General features: G+C 41.1%; 1 protein-coding gene across 1 annotated transcript; it reads right to left on the bottom strand.

Moving 5' to 3' along the window:
- Window positions 1-7,658: 7,658 nt before the first annotated feature.
- Window positions 7,659-15,987, bottom strand: tlr5b (toll-like receptor 5b; the record flags this gene model as incomplete). Its single annotated transcript, XM_080744829.1, has 5 exons — window positions 7,659-7,691; window positions 11,065-11,274; window positions 11,894-11,982; window positions 13,064-15,392; window positions 15,916-15,987. The coding sequence occupies 5 exons, from the start codon at window positions 15,985-15,987 to the stop codon at window positions 7,659-7,661; spliced, it is 2,733 nt and encodes a 910-aa protein (XP_080600955.1).
- Between the last annotated feature and the right edge of the window lie 997 nt (window positions 15,988-16,984).

The raw sequence follows: 16,984 nt of genomic DNA, 5'->3' as shown, positions 1-16,984 counted from the left end.
AATGTGTACTGACGGACCGACGGACTGACAAGCTGCAACATTTCTCATGGTATACTGCGACCTTCGGTCGCAACAATCAACTATCTTGTTTTACTACTGAAAACAACACCCAATCTAAGACCTGTGTAGAACATATGGGCTACTTCCATCTGTTTCTCTCTCTGTCTTCCTTTCTCGCTATCTTTCCCTCTTCTCTCTCAGAGCTAGAGATGGACTTCTGGTGCAGGTGCTCTGTAGTTCCCGCTGTCCAGCAGTAAACTGTTTCTGCAGACAGACGTGGGTGTACATTATGAACTCTACTCTGTGTGTCGCACAAGTCTAGCTGGGGGGAAAGATGGAAAAAGCAGAGCTACCAGGTGGCTCAGCGGACCGAGCTCCTTGTCTTGTTCATATAATTATCTTGCCGGTTCAAATCTGGATCATGACCTTTGAACCATGTCCCCCCTCTCTCTCTTTCTCTCTCTCTCTCTTGCAATGTTTCTGTGATGTAAGGGAGCTTGACTGTCCAATGATGCTATAAAGAATGTACAAGTAGGCATGTGCACACATAGACATCAAAGGGGGCTTGAGCCCCTGCCCTTTTATCCATCTGTAAAACGTGCCCTCTCCAGACCATGAATGCAGTTTTTATTATGGTGAAAGAAATGCAAATGCCCTCTTTTCCATGCCATACCTGAAGGCAGCATTCAAGAGAATTGCCTTGTCCAAACTCTCCTGAACTCCTGCAGCATCTTATGTTGAAATAATTGCCTTCTCTGTGAAGAAATCCTTGCCGTACACCACATCTCTAGTATTGGCTTAATTATGCTTAGTTCAATGTGGTATCAAGCACCGAAAATAGCCGACCTCCAAGCTCACAACACGTTGCAGCGCGACGTGTTGGGAGCTTAGAGGTCTGCTATTTTCAATATTTTCACCAAAAAACCCTTTTAGAGATTTCAGCCCCTGCCTCTCTAACATTCTCTCCACGTCCCTGTGTACAAGTGTACAAGTCTCAGCATGCCGCGGTGGCGTTCTTGAAATGACAGTTCATTTGGCTCCTCCTTACTCCATCCATATTGTATTTGATAGGTGATTTGTTGTATCTATTCAAAAGATTCTGTGCCCTTTCACTATATATGCTGAATTAGTTTGGCAAGGTTTTTTGTCCAAATTCCACAAAGCATATGTCTGCTGTTGGGCAGAAACCAGCCAACTCCAAAATGTAAATTTTTCAGGAAATGAAGAAACAAAAGCTCAAGTGGAGTTTTGAGGTTTTTGTCCAATGTCCATCATTGATAAGAACAGCTGAGTGGACCTGCAAACTCATAAATTGAGGTTGGAGGTCAAAAGGGTGTGGAGCCTAACCCTTCCCCTTTGGTGGAGTTAGCTAGCCTGGCTAAATCCCATAGACCCCGTCCACTCTCTGGAAGTGAAATCAGGTTAGGAGTTAGCTGGTTTAGCTGTCAGTTTGAGGAGCCAATGGCGTTGGCTGGTTTTCTCAGAAGCGCTTTTTAATAGTTTTCATTGGTTCAATATTTAGTTAACAAACACACAGATGTAAAGGGTGTTCAATATCAATGATTTATGAGAAATAATTGCTCCCAAGTGTAGGCACGGTAGTTTGTTGCAGAGACAAGTTGCGAGAGACAGCCGTGGACTCTCTGCGTCCACGTCTGAGACGCGTCTTATGACGCGTCCGTGCTTAAATAGCGGTCAAGACGCAGCTTTGCGTCCAGGACGGAGCTCCCGCGGCTCAAGACGCGAAACCGCGGCTCAAGACGCGATTCGAGTCAAAGGACGGGGCTTTGACACTACAATCGCGTCTTTTCGCGTCTTTTCGCCAAAAGACGCGGCTTGGATCGCGTCTTTGAGCCCAAAGACGGAGCTGGGACACTACAATCGCGTCTTCCGTCTCATGACGCGTCCGTGCTTAAATAGTGGTCAAGACGCAGCTTTGCGTCCCTGCACGGAGCTTGCGTCTTCTAGACGGCTCAAGACGCGATTCGAGCCGAAAGACGGGGCTTGGACACTACAATCGCGTCTTTGATCCCAAAGACGTGGCTTGGAGGCTACCGCGTCTGGCTGGAACTCGGAGCGGAGTCAAGTTCATTGAAAATAACGGGGCCGTATGTTTTGACGCGGCGCCTCCGTGAGGCCGTTGTGGCTAGTGTGTGTTCCCCTTCAGACGTCTGCTGTCTGCTCTCCGTGGAAAAAAAAAAAAAAAAAGGGTGTCTATTGTATGTATTTTTTGATGGAGAATTCAAATATGACCTTCTTTTTTGCATAGGACAACTCTAACCTGCATCAATTGGTATTTTATGATTGCCAATTGTACCCTATCCATCTAAAAAAACAAATTGGATCTCTATTGTATGTATTTTTTTATGGACAATTCAAATATTACCTTCTTTTTTAGATAGGACAACTCTAACCTGCATCAATTGGTATTTTATAATTGCCAATAGTACCCTATCAATCTAAAAAAACAAATTGGATCTCTATTGTATGTATTCTTTGATGGAAAATTCAAATATTGCCTTCTTTTTTAGATAGGACAACTCTAACCTGCATCAATTGGTATTTTATAATTGCCAATAGTACCCTATCAATCTAAAAAAACAAATTGGATCTCTATTGTATGTATTTTTTGATGGAAAATTCAAATATTACCTTCTTTTTTAGATAGGACAACTCTAACCTGCATCAATTGGTGCATCAACCTTCTCTCTATCTATCTATCTATCTATCTATCTATCTATCTATCTATCTATCTATCTATCTATCTATCTATCTATTTATACTTCACCTTTAGTCAAGAAGAGAGTTCAGCCTCAGGAACTTGCACACCTGGAACTGTGTCATGACTGTGTCATGGAGCTAAGCAGAACTATGTGAAATACTCACAATGAGTCTGATGGACCAATCAGAGTGGTGGTGGGGGGAGGGATCAACAATAGACAGAAACTGGATAATGCTTTGTTAACTGTCCCACCTAAGTCCCTGCTAGTCTGAACAAATCACCTTCCCTCTCAGAACACTACTACTACTACTACTACTACTACTACTACTACTACTACTACTACTACTACTACATTTATATAAAGCTGCTCTTGCATTTGAATTCAAGTCTGACACAAGTTAAGGTTAACTTAGGTAGTAGTTCATTTTGCTGGCTTTTGTGTGTGAGTGTGTAGGCCCACAAATTATTATAATTGTCTGTCATTAAGTGACTCAAAGGGAGACGTCTAATGGGTGTTTATTATTTTAATATTAACTGTGGGAAGATTATATATATTTTATTTTGCACTTAAAGTGTTGTGATATTATTCCTGAAGGAAGAGGGGTATTTTCACAGCCCAGGCTTTGAACCTAAATGCTGTTTACATGCTCTATAAATATTTATTTCTATATAAAACTCAGTTGTGTGGAGTTATTGTGTGCCTTTTATTGTAGCTAAAGAGTCCATTTGTTCACTAGACATTAAGTCAAGGTTACTATTTTGAGTTGAAGCCAAGTGTTTTATTACTTTGTGGTTTAACATTATTTAAAAGGCAAATTCATTGTTATGGTTACTTTAGAAGACTGCTTTTGCATTCATGAGTTATAAAGAGAGCCAAGCTAATTCAAAGAGTTAAGTTAAAGGAATACAAAACGTGACTTAACTCACAGCTGCCATTGGACAGACAGTTATAACATACTCTTATCTTTCACAGAACAGACAATTATCATTTAGTTTATCTATTTGAGACATGTAGCTGCTCTAGGGGAAATAGAGCATTAATTTGGGATCAGCCTATTCAATTGATAATGACCAATGGGTGCCAGTTTCTAAGTAGTTAAGCATATTACCATAACAATATATGTGGCCTAGACATGGATATTGCCCACTCAACTCGTAATCTACAGAAATGTCCACCACATCACACAGTATAAAACCTAGTAGAGAAATCTGCCTTCTCCTGTATTGTATTAGTGACATTCATTAATAAATAGTAAAATAACAGGACAGAGCAGAACAGGCCTCTGCTGTGTCTTTATTATGGGTGCATTCCAATGCAAATGGATACTCTGGAACAATCTGAAACAATGTATCTTTCCTGTGGCTGTTATAATGAACACAAACAGATCAGAACGTAATTTAACATTAACCAGTTACATTTATCATACAACAATGTAAGGGATGGATTCCTTTCTATTGTGTGAGTTACTTAAATGCTGATCAATATGTGAATCTGGCTCTTATCAGGTGGGTGTTTTCTCTCCCTGGCCTGTGCTGTCCTCAGTTAAACCAAGACAGTGCTGTTGTCACCAATGTGGAAAAAGCTTCAGCTCAATTTATTATCTCAAAGTAGACCAGAAAATACACACAGGAGAGAAACCATACGGCTGTGTCCAATGTGGGGAAAAGTTCAGTTTAATGGCTGCTCCGAAAGTGCACCAGAGATTTCACACCGAAGAAAAGCCTTACTGCTGTGAACACTGTGGCAAACGTTTCACTGTAAAATCTAGCCTCGTACAACACAAGAAGATTCACACTGGAGAGAGACCTTACTGCTGTCACCAATGTGGGAAAAGGTTCACTCTGAAGACGGCTCTGAAAAGACACCTGAAAATCCACACTGGTGAGAAGCCATATACTGCTGTCTCCAGTGTGCGAAAATGTTCAGTGATATGCATCATCTTCGGTGTGAAATCTCTGGTGCACTTTCGGACTATCTTTTCACCACATTGGACACAGCCGTATGGTTTCTCTCCTGTGTGAATTCGTTCATGTATTTTGAGATAAGACAATCGAATAAAGCTTTTCCCACACTGGTCACAGCAATAGGGCTTCTCTCTAGTGTGAATTCTCTGGTGTTCTTTTAAAATCCCCTTTTGAACAAATCTTTTCCCACACTGGTCACAACAATAAGGTTTCTCTCCAGTATGTGAACGCTTGTGATATTTTAGCAAAATACTTCCCACAATGTTCACAGCTGAATGGCTTCTCTCCTGTGTGTATTTTCTGGTCTACTTTGAGATAATAAATTGAGCTGAAGCTTTTTCCACATTGGTGACAACAGCACTGTCTTGGTTTAACTGAGGACAGCACAGGCCAGGGAGAGAAAACACCCACCTGATAAGAGCCAGATTCACATATTGATCAGCATTTAAGTAACTCACACAATAGAAAGGAATCCATCCCTTACATTGTTGTATGATAAATGTAACTGGTTAATGTTAAATTACGTTCTGATCTGTTTGTGTTCATTATAACAGCCACAGGAAAGATACATTGTTTCAGATTGTTCCAGAGTATCCATTTGCATTGGAATGCACCCATAATAAAGACACAGCAGAGGCCTGTTCTGCTCTGTCCTTTTATTTTACTATTTATTAATGAATGTCACTAATACAATACAGGAGAAGGCAGATTTCTCTACTAGGTTTTATACTGTGTGATGTGGTGGACATTTCTGTAGATTACGAGTTGAGTGGGCAATATCCATGTCTAGGCCACATATATTGTTATGGTAATATGCTTAACTACTTAGAAACTGGCACCCATTGGTCATTATCAATTGAATAGGCTGATCCCAAATTAATGCTCTATTTCCCCTAGAGCAGCTACATGTCTCAAATAGATAAACTAAATGATAATTGTCTGTTCTGTGAAAGATAAGAGTATGTTATAACTGTCTGTCCAATGGCAGCTGTGAGTTAAGTCACGTTTTGTGTTCCTTTAACTTAACTCTTTGAATTAGCTTGGCTCTCTTTATAACTCATGAATGCAAAAGCAGTCTTCTAAAGTAACCATAACAATGAATTTGCCTTTTAAATAATGTTAAACCACAAAGTAATAAAACACTTGGCTTCAACTCAAAATAGTAACCTTGACTTAATGTCTAGTGAACAAATGGACTCTTTAGCTACAATAAAAGGCACACAATAACTCCACACAACTGAGTTTTATATAGAAATAAATATTTATAGAGCATGTAAACAGCATTTAGGTTCAAAGCCTGGGCTGTGAAAATACCCCTCTTCCTTCAGGAATAATATCACAACACTTTAAGTGCAAAATAAAATATATATAATCTTCCCACAGTTAATATTAAAATAATAAACACCCATTAGACGTCTCCCTTTGAGTCACTTAATGACAGACAATTATAATAATTTGTGGGCCTACACACTCACACACAAAAGCCAGCAAAATGAACTACTACCTAAGTTAACCTTAACTTGTGTCAGACTTGAATTCAAATGCAAGAGCAGCTTTATATAAATGTAGTAGTAGTAGTAGTAGTAGTAGTAGTAGTAGTAGTAGTAGTAGTAGTAGTAGTAGTAGTAGTAGTGTTCTGAGAGGGAAGGTGATTTGTTCAGACTAGCAGGGACTTAGGTGGGACAGTTAACAAAGCATTATCCAGTTTCTGTCTATTGTTGATCCCTCCCCCCACCACCACTCTGATTGGTCCATCAGACTCATTGTGAGTATTTCACATAGTTCTGCTTAGCTCCATGACACAGTCATGACACAGTTCCAGGTGTGCAAGTTCCTGAGGCTGAACTCTCTTCTTGACTAAAGGTGAAGTATAAATAGATAGATAGATAGATAGATAGATAGATAGATAGATAGAAGGTTGATGCACCAATTGATGCAGGTTAGAGTTGTCCTATCTAAAAAAGAAGGTAATATTTGAATTTTCCATCACAAAATACATACAATAGAGATCCAATTTGTTTTTTTAGATTGATAGGGTACTATTGGCAATTATAAAATACCAATTGATGCAGGTTAGAGTTGTCCTATCTAAAAAAGAAGGCAATAATTGAATTTTCCATCAAAGAATACATACAATAGAGATCCAATTTGTTTTTTTAGATTGATAGGGTACTATTGGCAATTATAAAATACCAATTGATGCAGGTTAGAGTTGTCCTATCTAAAAAAGAAGGTAATATTTGAATTGTCCATAAAAAAATACATACAATAGAGATCCAATTTGTTTTTTTAGATGGATAGGGTACAATTGGCAATCATAAAATACCAATTGATGCAGGTTAGAGTTGTCCTATGCAAAAAAGAAGGTCATATTTGAATTCTCCATCAAAAAATACATACAATAGACACCCTTTTTTTTTTTTTTTTCCACGGAGAGCAGACAGCAGACGTCTGAAGGGGAACACACACTAGCCACAACGGCCTCACGGAGGCGCCGCGTCAAAACATACGGCCCCGTTATTTTCAATGAACTTGACTCCGCTCCGAGTTCCAGCCAGACGCGGTAGCCTCCAAGCCACGTCTTTGGGATCAAAGACGCGATTGTAGTGTCCAAGCCCCGTCTTTCGGCTCGAATCGCGTCTTGAGCCGTCTAGAAGACGCAAGCTCCGTGCAGGGACGCAAAGCTGCGTCTTGACCACTATTTAAGCACGGACGCGTCATGAGACGGAAGACGCGATTGTAGTGTCCCAGCTCCGTCTTTGGGCTCAAAGACGCGATCCAAGCCGCGTCTTTTGGCGAAAAGACGCGAAAAGACGCGATTGTAGTGTCAAAGCCCCGTCCTTTGACTCGAATCGCGTCTTGAGCCGCGGTTTCGCGTCTTGAGCCGCGGGAGCTCCGTCCTGGACGCAAAGCTGCGTCTTGACCGCTATTTAAGCACGGACGCGTCATCAGACGCGTCATAAGACGTGTCTCAGACGTGGACGCAGAGAGTCCACGGTTCTTGCTGCAAGTTGCACAACGAGAGGTTCATTGGAAAGATTAGTGAGTAGTTAGGGAAAGTACCACTGAGCTTTAATGTGTGGTTGTAGCTCTTTCCTCTCACATTCATTTGGCCCTCCTAAGCCAAAAAGGGAAAGAAACAAACAAAACACTATAAAACACATTACGTAAGAAAACCACCCACACTGGGGTTAAGTTGAAGGGAACTGCAATGAGAGATGGTTCTGTGTGGAAGGGAAGGTCTTATTTTGGATGATACAGGACGGTTTGTGTTCCCATCAGCCTTGGATTTTCCCCGGGTTCCCTATGGCTCCCTTTATCTTGCACTTCCACTACATCAAGGTCGTGAAGATGGACCCACTTCCCTCAATGGATTCCTCCTCAGCTTGCGTGAGCGGCCTTTAATTATATTTGTTTAAACTGAGGTCAAATATTAGCTATGGTCACAGGGCAGGGGTTTTTATTGCATTTCCCTCTGAGGGAGAATCTAAGAAGCATGTGTGTCTCTTCTAAGAATATTCCACCGGTTTGAAATAACTGTATAGAGGCCAGAAACCTGGAGAGTTTGTTTGCACGGTAAATGTTTGACACACACTTTTTCAAATTGGGGTTTTGACAGAGCCATTGGACTGGGGCAGGGTTGTGGAGGTGAAACAAGATTGTCCTGTGATCACTGCTAGAGGAATTAGATTGTCTTTGTCATCTAAAGAATTCAGGAAACTGTATTTCCAATGTGTCTCTAACATACTGCCATTCTAATTCGAGTTTAAAAAAGGTTGATGCACACCTCAAAGGTTGGTGACAGGTGCGTAGGACAGAAATGCATACAGATAAATCTAAAATAATAATAATATTTTGTAAATGTCAATTTTCTTCTGTAATATATATAGGTCTATATATATATATTTAAACTTACATATATTCTAGATTCATTGTGCATGCAGTGAAATATTCAAAACTTTTTTTGTTTTCATTTAGATTGTTATGGCATACAGCTCATGAAAAATTGCATGAGCATTGCATTTTATAACTGGTGTTGGTCCACTGTGTGTTTTATCAAGTTCAGAGTCAACACAGGCATCTACCTGGGGTTTTTAGAGCACTTTGTGCTTCCGTACATCAACAAGCTTTACGAAGACCATGATTTCCTTTAGCCAGAAGCACTTGGCACCTGCCCACAGAGCCAAAACTACTAGTAACTGATGTACTGACTATGGTATTACTGGGCTTAACTGAGCAGCCAACTAGCCTGACCTGAACCCCACAGAGAATCTGTGTTGTGTTGTCAAGAGGAAGATGAGAGACACCAGACTCAACCACACAGATTAGCTTAAGGCCGCTATCAAAGCAAACCTGGGCTTCCACACGCCTTAGCAGTACCACAGGCTGACCACCTTCATGCCACGCCCTTCGATGAAGACATTTGTTCAAAAGTATTCCAGACGAAGTACTGAGTGCAAAATTAACATAACCTTTCAGAAGTTTGACATTTCTGTAATATAACTCGTTCTTTTGAGTGATCGCGTGAAATATTCTAATATTCTGAGATATGGATTTTTTTTTCATGAGCTGTGTTCCATAAATATCCAAATTAAAACAAAAAATAAATACAATTGAATATTTCACTGAATGCACAATGAATCTAGAATATACAAAAGCTTAGCCCACTAGTCTAAGTTCCAGTCCTGGTGGAGACTCATCATACTACTGCTAGTGATCCATCAAGTAATACATTGTGTTCATAGGATGCCTTGAATGAAAACCATCCATAGTCTGCGTCCCCAGCAATAGAGGCGAGAACCACTGATTTAGACATTGGCTTGGTTCATGTCAGGTGTTAGCCTCGCAACAGCCAGACTCTCCAAAAGGATAGCACATTGGTGATGACATAGCTCGGGATGGCCGTGCCAGGCTAGTCAGAGGTGTATCAATCAGGGACGTGCAGACAATGTTAAGAGAGGCAGGGGCTGAAATTTCTAGAAGGGCCTTTTGGTGGAAATCGAAAATAGCAGACCTCCAAGCTCACAACGCGTTGCGCTGCGCCCGCATAGGCACTTTTTACAGACAGATAAAAGGGCAGGGGCTCAAGCCCCCTTTGATGTCTATGTGTGCACGTGCCTGGTATCAATAGGTCAACAGTTAGCAGCTGAGGTTACCCTCATCTTTTCTTTGAGTATGACCGTTCAGACATAACCATTAGGGCTGTCACAATTATTACATAATCGTCTAATCGTGATTATTTGACATAATCGTGATTATTTTTCATAATCGTCATAATCGTTTCCATGTTGAAAAATGTTCATATATATCTTTTTAAACTAAAAAATAGTGGAAATAGCCGATCTACAAGCTCACAGCGCGTCGCATCGCGACGCGTTGTGAGCTTGTATCAATGTTCTTTTTTAAGAATAAAGTGTCAAATATGTCAGTCATTTCTTTGTATATGTAGGTTATGTGTCATATCTACCATGTGCAACTTCAAAGCCTAAAAGCCAAACAGAAATGTAATTGTCAACGACAATTAAATCGTGAATCGCAATTATTTGAGTGACAGTTAATCGTCATGTAAAATGTCATAATCGTGACAGCCCTAATAACCATTTAGACTTCTCTGTTGGGAGTGAGGTCTGAACAGCTGGCTCATAAAGACCAAGAGCTTTGCAGAGAGGACTTACAGTCAGCCCAACAGGAAGGAAGTTTTACTCTGCCCAGTGGCTTCCTGTTTTAACACACAGCTCAGATGTATAGGGTATTTTGGTTTTCGGGAATTGCTGTTGTATTGCTTAGCGCATTGGTCAGTGACAGGAGAGATGGACAGAGGGACAAAGCTCAGGTGACAAGTCATGAGTGGGATTCAATCCTTAGGTTATGAGCAGGGTAGGTCTTATGAGCAGGTTAGGTCTGTAACTACTGTATGTAGAATGGTTATGTTCACTCTAATTTCAACAATGAATAGATTAACTTAACAACGGAAATGTCTCATTGTACTCACACAATTAAAAACTGCTACATTCTCCTGTGAATTCTATATCACAAAGCCAATTATAAAGCTCAACTCAGTTGCATTTGACTGTGGTCAACTACTAGCTAATAAATATGTAGAGGTCGCCATCTTGTGGATATAAAAACTACTGCCACCAGATCAGTAGAACTTCTCAGTGGTCCTTTTGTAAGTTCTGGTAGGTCATTTTGTCGGTCCTTGTTTTAAAAAACTGTAACATATGCAAGCAAAAACTCAATCAAGTCTAGTGCCAAGAGATGTTTTTGTAGAAAAGAAAAAAAGAAAGCAAAAAAAATGTTTTTCAAAGATTTTGAAGTTGGATGCCATTTTCATTTTCCAGTTGAATATTATCCTTGTTTTCTTGTTGAATATGAACGTTATCATCGTCAGGTTTGATGGCAGCCTGTGCAGCCTCTGCCGCGTCGAATTCCACCACCTTCTTCAGCTTGCTGTCCTTGAGGACCTGGGCGATGAGCCTGTCGTAAAACCACTCCAGGTCCTGTGGGTCATCTGGCCAGACAAGGTACTCTCTCTTCTGGACAAAAGCCCTCACTGCCCTGTGCTTCATCAGTTGGTAGTGGGGCACCTGGTTTTAAGTTGGGGATGTGCGTTGGGAATTTAAAACAGATTGTACTCAAGTGCAAGGGACAGACAGATAAACAAACAAACAATAAGATACAGTGAGAGGCAACCAGGGACGTGCTGGCCATTGGGAAAAGCGGGACAACTCCCGAACGTCCGGTTCATTCCCGGCCCGTCCAGGCCGGCCATTAGGATAAAAAATAAAAAATAAAATGTCGGCCTTTGTTCCATTTTGGGGGCTGGACGGCCAACAAAGTAAATCGTCGGGCAGAAATGTCCAAGTTTCAAATTTGTACATTTTTTCGCAAAGCAAAGCCCTGCTTCATCATACAAAAGGCCGTCGCACAAGTTTAAACTAGTTTAAATCATTTTTAAAATGATAAATACAAAACAAACGGTTTTGGACATACACGGTTTCCACCCGACAACGACGAAATATAACTCATGTAATTGGCCCACTGGCTTGTCACTTTGTCACAAATCTTTGAGTAGCAGCAGCAGAGAGAGAGATCTCTCTCTATAGCGCGCAATGAGGGCCTCTCCAACTCTTTTTCCCGGGCTGAATCGGGCCCAGCACATCCCTGGAGGCAACGCTGCTGATGTTTCAACAGTCAGATACACACCTTCTCCACCACCAGCATGATCAGGACATTTGTCAGCTCTTCCAGCATCCGTCCCTGAGCCAAAGCAAATGCCTCCAGGCACCAGCCATCTGTGAGGAGGCACTCAACAGTTAGTTTGGTCCCCTCACATTGTGGTGGGAAAAGTATTCACATTTTGTACTAAAATTATCAATACTGTAATGTAGAAGTACTCTGTTACAATAAAAGTCTGGAATTCTAAATGTGCTTAAGTAAAAGTACGAAAGTATTGGCTTCAAAATGTACTTAAAGCACCAAATGTAAAAGTACATGTTTCAAAATAGCAGATCTACAAGCTCACAACGGGTCGCATCGCAAGCTTGTAGATCGGCCACTTTCAAACAACCAAGGTATAAAATAGGGCTAAAGTGTTTTTTTTGTTTTGTTTTTATAATATTATAATGTATATCTGCAAAGTAACTAAAATTAATAATGTAGTGGAGTGAAAGTACAGTATTTGGATCCGGGATGTAGGCTAGTGGAGTAGTATTGGAAATTGGAAATACTTCAGTAAAGTACTAATAACTCTAAAGTACTTGAGTACAGTACTTGAGTAAATGTACTTAGTTACTTTACACCACTGCCCTCATATAGCACCTCTTTCATATGACTAGAATGTTAAGATTAGAAGAGTTTGATAAGAATTCAAACTAGTAGATGTATTAGCCACCTGCACAATGGACCCTTTTCACTGTCGCCTTTTCAACATGTAAACACAGTTTACACGGCAATTGTGTCCGTGTTTAATTTATATCTGTCTGTGTGCCATTATGACCTTTGCTGAGCTGTCCATGCTGACACAGTAACACATTATTCCCTTCAGCTCTGTTTACCCATCCAAGGGAATTTGTGCCTAAAGCTTATGTTCTCAATATTATTTGATAGTGGAGAAAGACAGGAAATGAAGAGAGTGAAGGGAAATGATATAGAGCAAATGGCCTGGCCGTCCGGGAATGGATACGGGGACTCACTGATACATTTTTTTATTATGTGACATTTTATGCTTTTAGAGTACAGATAGACAGGAAACCGAGGTCAAAGATTGGAGAGACAAATGAGACATGACCTGAGAATTATTAAAACATGTGGGTCCTCTCTACACTAACTGGCTGTGCCACCCATGTTATGGAAGTAAATAATTCAAACCTGTACCCTTAAGGAACTGCTTAGAGACAACGCAAATGGTCTTCCTGCTGCTGAAGATGGCATCTCTAATGTTGATAATGTGATCTTCTCCTGGCAGGAAGTCTCTGGCTTCAAAACAACAGCGGAGGATGTTCTTGTCCACGAACTGGTTGTCCAGCCTCTTCAGCAAGGCGTTCTCCACCCACTTGTAGTCACTGTCGCTGAAGCAGAGGTAAGCGTCGTACCTGACGTCGGCAGCGGCAGGGGGCGTGGGCTTTGGGCCCTCTAGAACCCGGCCAAGCACCCTTTTGTAAATGATGAATATTTGTCCTCTGAGGCGCGCATAAAGCATCACGTTGACAACGATGAGGATGACGGAGAGGGCGGAGCCTATGAAGAGAGACAGCTTCAGTTGTTGAACCGCCCTCTCGTCATCTTCCTCGCAGGGCTTGACGTGCTGGCTGTAAACCAGCAGGGGAACGTTATGGACGTCTTGGGGGAATTCACACCTGAGCTCTTCGACAGGGAAGGTTGTATCGATGGAGCTCATGTCCGGGAAGAAAGTGACGTTGGTCGTGTTCAACCACGTGATGAAGCCATACAGATTACAATCACAATAGAAGCGATTTGACGATAGACTGAGTCTAAGATTTGTGAGAGAGTGGAAGGTCGCAGGGTCGGGTGAGGCCAGGAAGTTGTTGGAGAGGTCAAGCGTTTTTAGGCTCTCCGGGAAGGTGTCTGGTTCGATATAGGTCAAGGAGTTGGAGGAGAGGTCCATTTCGATTATCGAGGTGAGACCTCTAAAAATGCCCTTGGGGAGCGACTGCAGGGAGTTGCTGCTTAAATTGAGAGCCTTTAGATTCTCCAGATGATCAAAAAGCGTAAGGCATGTTCCCTGAGCCCAAACGACCTGTAAGGAGCTGTCGTGGAGATCTAGCACTTTTAAATGTTCTGGGTGAGTTGTTGAATAGTCCGCATTTAAGGTGCACCATTTGATGAAGTTGCCGCCGAAGAAGAAATTCTGCAGTTGTGCGAAATTAGTCAAAATTATATAAACATCCTCCAGGTTTATCAGCCTGTTGTCCTCAATGTCCAGATGGGTACTGTTGACACAGCCCAATTCAATAATGCCGTAAAGTGATCTGAACTTGTTGTCTTTCAAAAGGAGGTATTCCAAGCTTGATAATGATGCAGGTGAGCCTAGTTCTCTGAGAGAGTTTCCTGTCAGATCTAGCATTCTTAAACTGGGAAGTCCACTGAATGATCTATATCCCAGTGCACCAATGTGGTTATGAGACAAATCTAACACTCTGAGGTCTGTCAGATTAGTAAATGTGTGAGAAAAGATTTCCCCTACAAGGTTGTGTGACATGTTAAGCATCCGCAGATGTCCTTGGAGACCATCAAAGGCATTTCTGTTTATCTGATTAATTTTGTTTTCGGATATGTCAATTATTATCACTTCATTCAGTGAACTGAACACACCCCTTTGCAAAGAAAATAGCCGGTGCATAGACAGGTCTAAACGGGTAATGGCACTATACTGGAGGCCCTCAAATGTGCTGCGGCTGGGATCTGGGAGGTTGTCATGGGAAAATCCTTTACCCATGTTTCCGGAGATAAATTTAAGATGTTTAATCTTAGTCCCCTGAATTGCCCTGAAAAACAGTCTTGCATTGTCTGAATTAAACCCATTGCCACTCATGTCAAGCATGTCAAAAGTCATCCTTCTGAAAGGATTCCCACATCTTTCCCAGTCACTCTCATTTAACCTACCACTAAGCCTAATGTCCTTCAAGTTCAGAAGACGGAAGTGTTTGCCCTGGAAACCAATCGTATCTTCCTCGCATATCATTTGAATCGGATTCAACTCCAGCCTCAACTCTGTGAGCTTCGTTAGCTTTGAAAAGAACGGTGCAGGACGGACCCTATCGATGTCATTAGCATAGAGGTCGAGTGTCTCTAAAGACAACAGCGGCTGCAGATAGTTATCCTCCAAAAACGAGCCATTTAACTTCGAATAATCAATGTAGAGCTCCCGTAAACTGGACAATCCCACAAACACCTTGGGTTCCAGTTGAAGGCCGATATTCAAACCAAGGACCAGACGGACCAGGCGTCTTTGCCTGTGGAAGGCGTTGTTCCTGATCACGAGACGTACATGTTGCATTCCCAGGTCCAGCTCCAACAGCTCCTCAAAGCCAGCCAGGGCGGTGTCATTGATCTCACTGATGTAGTTCATCTGCAGGTAGAGATGGGTGATGTTGGGAGGCAGAGCAGGGACCCAGTGGAGATACTGTGAGGGACAGTTGGCTTTCGTCCCAGATAGACGGCATGAGGAATAGCACCTGGGCATCTGCAGGATAGGCAGGTAATACTTTGATTACAGAATGTAATCACAATTATGTTTTGAACACTTAGGATACAGGATACAGTATGTCAAGAATAGTAGTATGCTGCACTGAAGATATTTCACTCTTTATATAATGGCTGCAACTGGCAACAGTTTTCATACCTGTTTTTACAGTCTAATATCTCACACCAACACCAGTGTACCCGATTAATTTTTTAATGTTTTTTTCACATTTTCTATTAACATCCACAAAATGTAAATGCCCACGCAGCACACACACACACAGACACACTCACACACGCACACGCACACGCACACACACACACACACACACACGCACACGCACACACACACACACACACACACACACACACACACACACACACACACACACATACTCCACTTAAAACAAGCTAAGTCAAGCCTAACCTTTTTTCAACATTTCAAATTAAATCTTGCTTCAATTCTTATATTAATGTTGTATATTATGCTATGTGAATGCAGATAGTACATATTACAGACTTACCTGCATGCACACAACGACAACAACCATCTGAAGAACCACTCGCCACATCATTGCCTGGGAGGAGGGGCTCATCTTAGTTAAGGCAATCATGTAAAGGTTCAATTCAGTTTCCAATATTAACAGTTACACACTACACTGTTGTATAGACTCTGCAGCGTTGATATGACACTATGCAGTCAAATATTCAGTATTAGTTGAACCCAGTGTGTACAAAGTTAGACATCTTTACACTCAGAATTAAATTAAACACAGGACTTTATTGTGTAATGTATTTTAAGACTGTTTGCATTGTTAGTTCATACTTTAATGGCTCAGTGTGCTGTAGGGCTGGCTACACACCCAACAATGTTTTCATTCAATACATTGAATTTTCCTAAATTAGAATTTTGGGTGATTTGATTCCTGGCATCACAATTGACTAATAAGGAAGTGTTGTTGGGTTGCCTTCAGCTGAATTGGTTGCTTGTTGTTGTACTCCATTCCATGATGCCAAAAATAACTGATAGTAGATGGGATATTTTCAGCAGTTGGATTATTCAATAACATGGTTACTATGAACACAAAACCAAAACATTCAAAGTGATTATCAAAGAAGTTTGACTTAAGCCAACAGTCATATTTATTACTATTATATTACTGATACAATTACTGCTACGTATGTAGCCTAGCCTAGTAGTTCTCAAATGTCTTCTTGTAATAATTGATATGTATTTGGCTGCAGACTCCCTTTAGAAAATATTTTGTGCCAGGGTCCCCATCAGCCTACCTGCATATGATAGTGCAGCCTCCCAAATGGGAAACATACTGTAAAAGAAAAAGACTGTATCCAATTTCTCCCTACACATAAATGTCTTGTTTACTTTTATTTACTTCTTTTAAATATCTAGTAACTATCGTCTTCTGTATTATTATTATTTTATATTGTTGTTGTTTTACTTCATTGTACTTGTCTGATGTTGCAATTAGCCTGTATCTCAGCTGTGGGAGGAACACTACTTTTGTGGTTGACCGGGGAACAGTCACTAGCAGAGATTTGTATTTGTATTTAGAAGAAAAGTCTTTTGGTTCC

This window comes from Nannobrachium achirus (genome assembly GCF_963921795.1).
Source record: "Nannobrachium achirus genome assembly, chromosome: 16".
Classification (NCBI taxonomy): Eukaryota; Metazoa; Chordata; class Actinopteri; order Myctophiformes; family Myctophidae; genus Nannobrachium; species Nannobrachium achirus.
This window is presented reverse-complemented; position numbering and strand designations above follow the sequence as displayed.